This window comes from Etheostoma cragini, chromosome 15 (assembly GCF_013103735.1).
Source record: "Etheostoma cragini isolate CJK2018 chromosome 15, CSU_Ecrag_1.0, whole genome shotgun sequence".
Lineage (NCBI taxonomy): Eukaryota > Metazoa > Chordata > Actinopteri > Perciformes > Percidae > Etheostoma > Etheostoma cragini.
In genome coordinates, this window is record NC_048421.1 from 20,944,602 (window position 1) to 20,955,119 (window position 10,518).

General features: G+C 38.7%; 1 protein-coding gene and 1 long non-coding RNA gene across 2 annotated transcripts in view; one reads left to right on the forward strand and one right to left on the reverse strand.

Annotated features, from left to right (window-relative positions):
- LOC117957718 (dual specificity protein phosphatase 3-like) overlaps positions 1-10,518 on the forward strand; it is a 24,835-nt gene that overhangs the window by 12,737 nt on the left and 1,580 nt on the right. Inside the window, exon 3 of the mRNA XM_034893731.1 lies at positions 9,205-9,437. Within this exon, the coding sequence (XP_034749622.1) occupies positions 9,205-9,437 (233 nt within the window). The remainder of the gene's footprint in view (positions 1-9,204; positions 9,438-10,518) is intronic.
- On the reverse strand, positions 3,091-10,251 carry LOC117957740. The gene is made up of 3 exons (XR_004659581.1): positions 10,099-10,251; positions 8,134-8,137; positions 3,091-3,101 (listed from the first exon to the last, which is right to left on the reverse strand). It is a non-coding gene; the product is annotated as an uncharacterized LOC117957740 (long non-coding RNA).

The following is a 10,518-nucleotide window of genomic DNA, read 5'->3' on the forward strand; positions in this document are numbered from 1 at the left end:
AGCTAGTTAGATAGAGCCACCAATTACATTAAAAGCATAATTTCCTCAACAATTTCCATATTTTACAACATTTATTGAAAATTTAAAAGTAAAAAATCATAATACAATCTTAGTTTATTAACTCATCAGTTTATCACTCATCAGTAAATCCGTAAAAAAAAATCTTTCTGTAACTTTGAAGTTAAAATGAAATATGATGGATAAATAGGGCCAGGTTGTTCAGATATTTTTTATTTTTTTTAATACAACTTGTGTAAAAGAGAGAAACATCAAATGTGTGGGAAATAACACTGCTGTGCACTGTGCCTGCATGCCAGCCACAAGTGGACTTTATATACAGTATAATGCTCAGAAAATGCAGCAGTTGTATGCAATGCTCCACTTTTTGAAATATCACATTAAGAGAAGCACTGCCGGCTCTGGTGCCTGCTCTGGTGTCTGACTGTGCCCGGCCATGGCATTGTCACTGTCCTCTGGCTATTGTCCATTGCCATCTAGAGCTTCCTCTCCCCCCATATTATTACTGGACGTTGGCCAGTCCTCCATAAAAGGATTGGGGAAGCCCATGACCGCATTGTACCACCATGGCCGGACCAGTGCTTGCACCTGTGCCACTTCTTCGCCTATTTTTTCCCTTCTTTCTTTACTGAACATGTCTTGCAAGCTTTTCCAGCTACTTCACTTACAAACACTCTCACACACACACACACACACACACACACACACACACACAAACACTTCAATCATGTAAGCTTAACTGCATCAGAGTTGCTATACTATGTTTGATTACTCTTCTGGCTGGTACTTAAACCTATGCATCGTCATCCTCTGATTGTCTTTATCCAAAAATGTTATCCATCAATCAATCAAGGAAATAGCATGATTAACGTTTATTATCTTTCAGAATTACTTACAGAATATAAAACATCCACATTAATCACTGCACTATATCGGTATATCAAGTTTAGATCTATTGCTGTTGGTATGCATTTGGGGGGCGAGCGAGTATTTATTGCTGGCAAACAGACACAAATTTGAGTATCTGTCAGGACCTACAATGCACATCGGATTGGACAGGACAAAACGGCAAAAGAAGAAATGAAACTGGTGGTAACTTTATTGCAGGCTAAGATGTTGTAGCCGTAAACCTGTTGTTTGACATAGCGTATTAATGTAAGTGAATTGCACTAAAATGTTTCTTTTACTTTAATACATTTTGTGCACTTAATAAGGGTAAATTGATCTGCAAACAGATTGTACCATTCACATCATGCAAGAAAGGCTGGCATGCTGTTGTGCACTCCTCATTGTTGTGCAATTTTCCCCTCCTAGTTAAAAATTATAAAAATCATATACGCATCCCTATAAGTCATGTCGTAAATTATAATCTAGCACAGCTCAACGTGCGAAGAATTTGTGTTCTAAATTTTAAATGGTGAGATCTGAACACTTTAAAAGAGAAACTCTTCACCAGCACAGAGTCTTGGCAATTTATTTTCAGAGAGAAAAACTCTCTATTGCCTCCATTAATTTGCCAGCCTTTCAAAAGGAGTCATAATGGACAGAGGAGAAGCACATGTTTTTGATGTATCTGTCCTGGTTCCACCACTTTGTAGTCTGAAAGCCTGGCAGACTTTTTTTTGTGGAGTAGCACCAGTGCACAGCAACGCTATTTTTAACTCTCTATATATAAAACGGCAGGAGGTGCCAAGAAGTACAAGAGTTTCACAGTGATAAGCATCAGATCTTTCTTGCAAGATTACAGTAAGGGGAAGAATACAAATCAACACTTTAATTCCAAGTTTAACAATGTGTGTCTGTCTGTGGACTGATGGTGAATGTGTCCCCTTATGTCTTTGGTGCAGGAAGGATGGAATGGCCACAAAGGACTCTAACTCTGGTTCTCTCTTCACTCGAAAGCTGGTATTAAAATAAACAGTCATCATCAACAGTGTGTTATGTAACTGCAAGTATTCAGATCTCCAGCTTGAATGGGTTTTTACTTTTTGATATTCAGAAGAGACTATTAAAAAATGCATTTTTTTTCCCAATGCGAAAGAACGTTCCGCTCTCCATTGACTTCTATTGCATGAAGATGCCTCTGCGTCAGTTGCAGAAAAATGCATAAAAGCTGTTGTGTGGTGGGTTTTTATAAGCTGTAGAATCAAAAAATGTAGTAGTTTTTTTTAGGACAAAAGACTATATAACACTTCATACAGTATAATACACAAGCATACTTAAAATGTTTGAAATGATCAAAGCTTAAAAATGTAGGTCTCTCTAAGATATCGCAATGGTGAAATGAAAATGCTTTTCATCAAAAGTTGTTATGGCTTTCTTGAATGTTTCTTGAGTGTGGTTATGATAGTTAATGACCAGTTTGTTAAAGAAAACTCAATATCAGAAAAGATCACAGTATACAAGAACAATTTGGCAGCTTTGGTGTCAGGAAACGTCCTTACTTGCTTAAAATTCTGCAAATTGAATTTAACATCATTTGCCACCTTTTTACATGATTTTTGAATGTTACTGTGGAGTCCTTAATACTTGAAATACTTGAAATCCTTAACAACATCAAGCTCCTGTCCTCTAAGTAACACATTAGAATGTGACACATTTTTTTGATCTTCAGGTAGAGACACGACTTAATCAGCAATGGGAGCCATTGTATACAGTATATAAGCGTGGATGCTATCTCTTGGTAGTTCTTAGCATGTGTAAAGATGTCTCTGGCAGGTCATTAATATACAGTGTAAACAGGATTGGACCAAGTAGGGGGGACCCCTACTGGACGTCCACAGAATGGGGACTTTGAATCATCAATACGGCCACATTGCTTTCTACTGGACAGATATTACTTTAACCAGTTTATAGCTTTCTCAGAAAAAAAATTATAATTTTTTTTTAATTTATATAAAAGAACTTTGTGATTAACCATATTAAAAGCTTGCTTTAGTGTGGGAAGACATAACCAACATAAGAACTGTTATCTAGGTAGCGTTTAACGTTTTCCAAAAACAAACGGTTTGCCGTTTCTGTTAGTGCATTGTTTCCTCTATGTTGATTTTATTGTAGCGCACCGCCAAGGCAAAATGTCCAAGCTAACAGCAATAGGGCAGACGCACAATAGTTGCCGTTGCCTTTTAAATGACCCCCCCACCAACAAGTAGGCTAGAACTATTCAGAGGTTATTGGGCCCATCCAGTGTAAGTCCACACACTGTTGTGTTTATGTAGTTTACTTTCAAAATGTTTGCTTTCTTCCTAAGGTTGTTATAACTGGATGGCCTGCAGCTTGAAGCACAATTCATTTGGATGTTACATTTTGTTAGAGACGCACACACACACCCTTTGTTAGGGTCAATGTCTATATGGACAGACCTAACATGATCTAGGAAGGGTTGCCAAATTTGATGGAAAAAGGGTTTAGGGAGGAAAATAGGTCTGCACTGGAAATAATACAGGAACTTGGGCAGTATATTCATTTAATGCAATTTATTATTATTATACTATATGTCGAAGTGTCCTTGGGCAAGACGCTGAACCTCAAGTTGCCCCCGGTGCTGCGCATCGGAGTGTGAATGTTTGTGAGTGTTTATCTGATGAGCAGGTGGCACCTTATACGGCAGCCTCGGCCACAGTGTATGAATGTGTGTGAATGGTGACTGTATCCTGTATGATGTAAAAAGCGCTTTGAGTAGTCAAGACTAGAAAGCGCTATATAAATACAGCAGATTTACATTGGGCCAGCAAGAGAGAGAGAGGCAAAAGTGACCACCGGTGGATGTCTTGGGATAGCCTGGCTAAAAGAGGGGAGAAGTTACATTTAAATAATTCTGAGTAGGTTTCTGTCACACGCAGACACACAGATATTTAAAGTGCTCCAGGGACGTTCGAAATGGGAACTTTGAGAGGGGCTAGGCTATGGCTGCTGCGTTAACCGACATAAGTTTGCTTTTATGCAGATTTAATTTATAACCTGAGATCTGCCCAAAGTCCTTCAGTACAGTAAATATCTTATTAGATATTTACTGTTTACTTATTAGATATTAGATATAGCCGCCTCTTGAGACGCCCTGCATCTGACTGGACCTGAGGGCCACCGCTAGCGGTTCAATGGCAATAGCAAACAGTAATGGAGAGAGTAGGCAGTCCTGTCGGGTACTGCTTTCAAGAGGGAAATAGTCAGAGAAGTCATTATTTGTGCGGACACGGGCACGTGGGGATGTATACCTTGTAGTACCGAAGCCAACGTGTCCCAATGTGTAGAACAGGTAAGGCAACTCCACACTGTAAATCAATGTAAACTTAAGTGCTGGCTGAACTAACCACCCTCTCTGCTGGAACATCTATGGATGAATTATGGGACTAAAACAAACCAACGTGACTAGGCTACTTTTTTTTTTAGGATTAATTTTTGGGCTTTTCCGCCTTTAATTTTTGACACGACAGTTATATGAGAAAGGGGGAAAACATGCGGGACATCGTCACTGGTCAGATTCAAACCCTGGGCCCCTGCATTGAGGCATAATCCTCTCAGTACATGTGCGCCTGCTCTACCACTGATCCAACTGGGCCACATGTGGCTAAGCTACTTAATATGCACGTGATATATGACGCAATATTTGGAGGGTGGTTGCTGTTCAGACAGACTTGACCCCCCCTGCTAAAAGAAATCCTAAAGGAAACACTGTTGTGATGGGCCCTGAACCCAAACTGCATAGGGTGGAGTGAATTATTGCTTTTATTGAGATGTTGAATCAGTAATTTAGCCACCCATTTTTCAACCCGTTTGTTGAAATAGGGCTTATCACGGTCTTCCCTAGCTGTAGAAAGGTGGGCCAACGCATTTTTTTTCGTAGTGCATATATTGTTTTAGTCCGGTGCAACACCGGCAGCACCTGCGCTAGTTTAGTAGCTTAGCATTGTGAATGGAATCCTATGTTGCCGGTTAGCATGTTGTGAGTACAATTGAGCCAACAAACAAACAACCTAATTAATTCTTAACCTCTTTACACACACACTTGAAAATCCATGCTTTTCTCCCCAAATAAAGTGATACAGTTCCCACAAACTTTGGCCCTCTGAGTGATGTGCCTTGTTCCAAGTGTCAGTGGGATTCTAAGCATTACTAACACAGAGCTAAAGAGGTTAAAATAGAGAATTTCTATTTCCATCCAAGTAAAGCATCTGTAAAATTATTAAAAAACACTAATGTAGGCATAATAGATACATATATAGCTACACACAAAACTAGTACCCTAGCCACATGTCTCAACTTAAAACAGGCCTGTGTATTCACAAAGAGTACAAATAGCAATGCAGATAAAGACTAGACCATTCCCTTGGCAGATATTGATTTGGGACTATATTGGGTGGAACTATAGCCAGAGCACTGCTACATGAGCGCAGATATTTTACACAGCACCTTAAACCCCCCATCTTCCATCAACATACCTGGTGTGAATAGCTGGTTATTTTTCCTACAGTAAACAGTGAATGGCGAGGAACATGGCGGATTTTGTGAGCGACAAAGATGACGACTTTTCAAACGCTCTCTTTGTGCCTTTTTTAAAATAATTATCAAGACCATAGATATGCATGGCCTTAGAATTTTTTTAATCCACTGATGGCAGTTGCTACTGTTTCAGTTATTTGTTGTAGGTGGAAAATCGCAATCGCATGGAGCAAGTAGAGTAGCTAGGTGAGTTAAAACGTTGGGTTATTTTACGAATAGTGTAGAAAGAACGTGTTTAGTTCTGTAGACATGATGATCGGATCTGAGACTAGTTCAGTGTTAATTTTCAACTCTACTTCTTTATTGTTAAAATTCTGTTTTCTGCCAGTCAGCTTGTTGATAGCTTGCCATATCTTATTCTCATTTCCTCTTGCCTCTTCAATAGTATCAACGAAGAGTTTGGCTTTAGCCTTTTTATTACTTTGTTACTTAATTAGGTACATTTTTGTCGGTCTATTGTAAGACCTGATTTTAAAGATTGTTTGAGTAATCTCTGTACAATCTGTCCTTGCTTTCCTTTTGGCTCCACTTTCTGAGGTAGGGCCCCAAAACTTTCTTAATTGTTGAGGTGAATTGGTCACAGTCACTCTCCCGGTCTCTTTAGAGAGGACCCCAACCCATTCAATCTCTCTATGCTCCCCCAAGAATTTTCCAAAAGAAAATGATGAAAAGAATGATATTGTGATCTGACAGCCCTGTTATTAGATTAAAGGTCTTAGTAATCTTTCTGGTCTATCAGTGAACAATAAATCAATTTCAGTTTGAGACTTATTAGTTATTCTTGTGGGTTGTTCAATTTACTGTTAAAGATTAAAATAGTATATAATGTTTTTAAGCTTTTTTCTTCAACCCTTATCACTCCAAGTGACATAAAAGTTATCAATATAACCTCTTTGTTTAAAATCCAAACTAAGAAGGAGCTTTTTTAACAGATCATAGAAGTCAAGCTTTGCTGAGGAATTTTGATATTGACAGATTAAAGTAAATACTATTTCAGCTGTGAAATGTTGACACCAACACTGGATCAACAACAATGGAGATGTTAATATTCAGCTCTTGCAATGAGATGACCTCCTTAATGCCGCTGGAGTTTGTCGGGCTAAACATAGCCCTCTGCTGTAAATGCCACCTCAGTAGACTCCATCACAGCCCCCAGCCACCCCGCCATCCGAGCAAACTCTGCTGAACAGCTGCCAAAAAAGGCCCCCAACTAATCTAATGGTAATTTAGACAGCTAGAAATCTTCTGTCTGTCTGCCTTAGTCTACCGACGCTGAAAGGCTTCAGTCGGTTTGAGAGCCCTGGGGACACATCCACAGTCAGCCCCCAGCAGGCTAGCAACGATCCACTATCATTGCAGCCAGCTAGCGGCCAGCCGGTCAGCACTTAACTCTGGTGTTAAAGACAATAAAAGCAGTTTAATGAACCAATCGGGAAACAGACCTAGGCACCCAAGTCACATCAGCTGCCATACGTAATGTTACACCCCTGTTAGCGTTAATGGGGCCCCCTCCCTCCCCCCTTCGCTCTTAGCCGTCTTTGCAGTTAGCTAAATTTACCGGGCAAAACAGGGGAATTTTTCTTTGGAGCATTGTTGCTCACAATGTGCTTACACCGACAAAAAAACCCCCAAAAAATATATACACACTAATATATACACAATATATACATACTCTAAACAGAAACAATATAGGGGCATGAGTGCAATGAAGAGTTCAATAAAAATGATTTAAATGTGGAGCACAGTGCAAAGGATACTGGGATAAATAGTATTATGTTTTTATATTACAAAATGAACAGTATGAACATTATGAACAGTTCGGAAAAAGGAAATGAAAATGATGATTAAATAAAAAATACTTACATGTAATGGTAATATTTAGTATATAGTTAAAATTATTAGTATTCTAAGTATTTCTATAGAACTAGAGAACTACAGCATTCTGTAACATTCATAATACATGCTGAATTAAAGCTGCAAGCAGCGTTGTACAAGCCCTCGCTAATGTGCATGGGTCGGGGTTACTGGCGGATGCCGCTACTTGCTTGACACTTGCAAATCGTCATCAATGAAGATGGAACTCACTGCTGAGTTTAACAATACCTCACACAAGACTCTAAGTCGTACAGTTCATTACCCGTGAAAGGGGGCGTGGTCAAACCATCAACAATGAAAAAGGAAGTCTCTGCTGTGTTCATTGAAACCTCAAACAAGACTATACTTTAAATGGGTGCCCAGTTATGGAAGCGGGCATGGCTTACACATAGGGGGCGGTCCAAAGCATCACCAATGAAGAGCGAACTCTCTGCTGAGTTCAATGACACCTCACACAAGACTCTACCTTAAACAGTTCAAATGTTTAAAATTTGTTCAAATTTGGTGAGTTTTTAATATGTTAAGCCGCTCAAAAAGGCAATTCATTTGCCAGAAGAAGAATAATTCCAGTTCCAATAGGGCCTTCGCCGCTGTCAGCGCTAGGGCCCTAAGTTACTTCAGAAAGTAGCTCATGCGTCACTTTCAAGTTTTTCACATTTTTAACTGCTCAAATGTGACCCCACCTCCACCCCTCTTTAATGGAACTTATGCATGTTGAGGAAGGACTTATATAATATTTACACTGCTCTATTAGATACATGTACAGTGGCTTGAATACGTTTAAACACCCACGCTAAAGTTGATTAAAAAGAGGAATAAAAAAACATCTTTTGGAGATTGATCTTAATGCCTTAATTAAAAGAACTTAAGAAAATCCACCCTTTTAAGGAAACCAATTTTCTTTGTGTATTGTATTGTAAATGAATAAATGAATGTTCTTCCTTAAAAAAACAGGGAGCATAAGTATGTACCCTATGTTAAATTCCCAATTATGTCTTTTAATGTGACAAAAACACAAAATAATAATTTTGACTATTTATTGGTATGTCATTTACAGTGGTATAAGATGCTGAAAAAAGCTTTTAACCCTCATGTTGTCCTTGGGTCAAATTTGACCCGTTTTCAGTTAATTCTTTTTTTGTCATAAAAAATTGGCCGTCAAAATAAGCGTTACATTAAAAATATCAAAAAACTCATAGGGCCTTTGCCGCTTTTCCACGCTCAAACCCTAACAAACACATTGTACACAGACAAAAAGTGGAACCCCATTTTGTGTCCTTCTTGAACATATAATTGCTGTTGTACAAAGAAATCTTGTAACGATGTGTGAAAATCAACCGCACACTGTCTACATCAAGTATCCATTCGAGGAGACAAAATTTGTGATTATGGTCACTTCTGTTGTCTGCCGTCAGACAGGAGTAAATGGTACATTTACTTGAAACTATTAAACCTTGATGTGCATTCAAAGTTATTGCAGAGTACCCTCTTCTCATCTGTTTTTGTCATTTAACAGCAATTTACTGGTGAATTAAGTTATTGTTATAAATTATTGTTATCACGTTTTGAATAAATCTTTTACATTTGACGAAATGGCCTTAGCAATAAACAAGCCATTCTTTAATTTTGCAGTATGTCATTTGTGTTTCTTTTTTAATCATCTTTTTTTCAATGATTGGTTCTGGCACTGTGTATGTATAGGCATCAACAATGTTTTAAAACCGGTATCGGAAAAACACCCAACCCTCCTTAGCAGTCTGAGCGAAGTAAACGCTATGGTGTGTATTTGTTTTGCTCACCAATCCAATGCAGGTTTGTGGCGATGAACTTGATGCGTCTCAAGCATAGGGGCATCACCCACATCCTGAACGCCGCCGAGGGAAACTCCTATATGCACGTCAACACCAACGCTGAGTTCTATGCCGGCTCGGGAATCACCTACCATGGCGTACCAGCCAGCGACACCGACCACTTTGACATCAGCGTTTACTTTGAAGAGGGAACAGACTTCATAGAGAAGGCCCTCGCGTACAAAAATGGGAAAGGTCAGAGGATAACAGATCTGAAATTAACTGAAGGTCATAAACCACATTAAGAAAACTTAGGTTTTATGTTGTACTTTACTTGTACCCTAAAGCGTAACTTTCACCAAATTGCAAACAAGGGCCTTTTTGTGAATGTACCCGAGTCAAACTTTTGTTTAAAAGCCTAATTAGGATGGGAGCGCTACCTTTAAGATTTACTGTATTTTCATCACTATTTTTAAAACACTACAAACACTGAAAAAACTGAAACTTTGCTCAAAGTATCACCAGTGGCTCTACACATGAACTCAACTGGCAAAATGGCACTAACAAAAACCAACAGATAAAGTGAGTTGTTCAAAAACTCTTTTTAGTAAACTCTGTGTACACAAACAATATTGTCATCGCTCAAGTTCCTGTGTAGAGGCCCTGTTTTTTCAGTGTTTGTAGTTTTTTTTTTTTCTATTGTGATTTTGATGTGCTCATAGAGCTGCCCCCAGCAATTACATTCAAAAGGCCATTTGACCCAAAATAAAAATACAGTGAATCTTAAAAGTGGCTCTTCTGTCCAAATTATGCTTTTAAACAAAAGTTTTACTCAGGTGCATTCACAAAAAGACCCTAGGTTTGGCAAGGGTTACGCTTTAAGTACAAACATTATTGTTGATGTCGGGCGAAACACTTGTTTTTCAGGAAATGAAAAACAAGTAATTTGAAAACATTTTATTGAGCTATTTACCTTTGACAAAGTCAGACAAAATTGCCACATCACTGATATTTAAATATTTGTAAAAACCACAGACATAAAGGGTGACCAATAGCATGCATTTATGAAGAAAAAAAATGAAATGATGAAATATGGAGTTAAAAGACCAACAGCGACGAATAGTGAACTATGCTCCATAAAGTGTGCCGACTCTGCTGCTGCAATGCAGAAAAAGAAAAAGAGGAGCTGTTTTATATAAACTTATGAGCTATATAAATGGAAGATCTATTGAAACACATGATCCATATATATATATATATCCATCCATCCATCCATCCATCTTCATCCGCTTATCCAGTATCGGGTCGCGGGGGCAGCAGCTCCAGTAGGGGACCC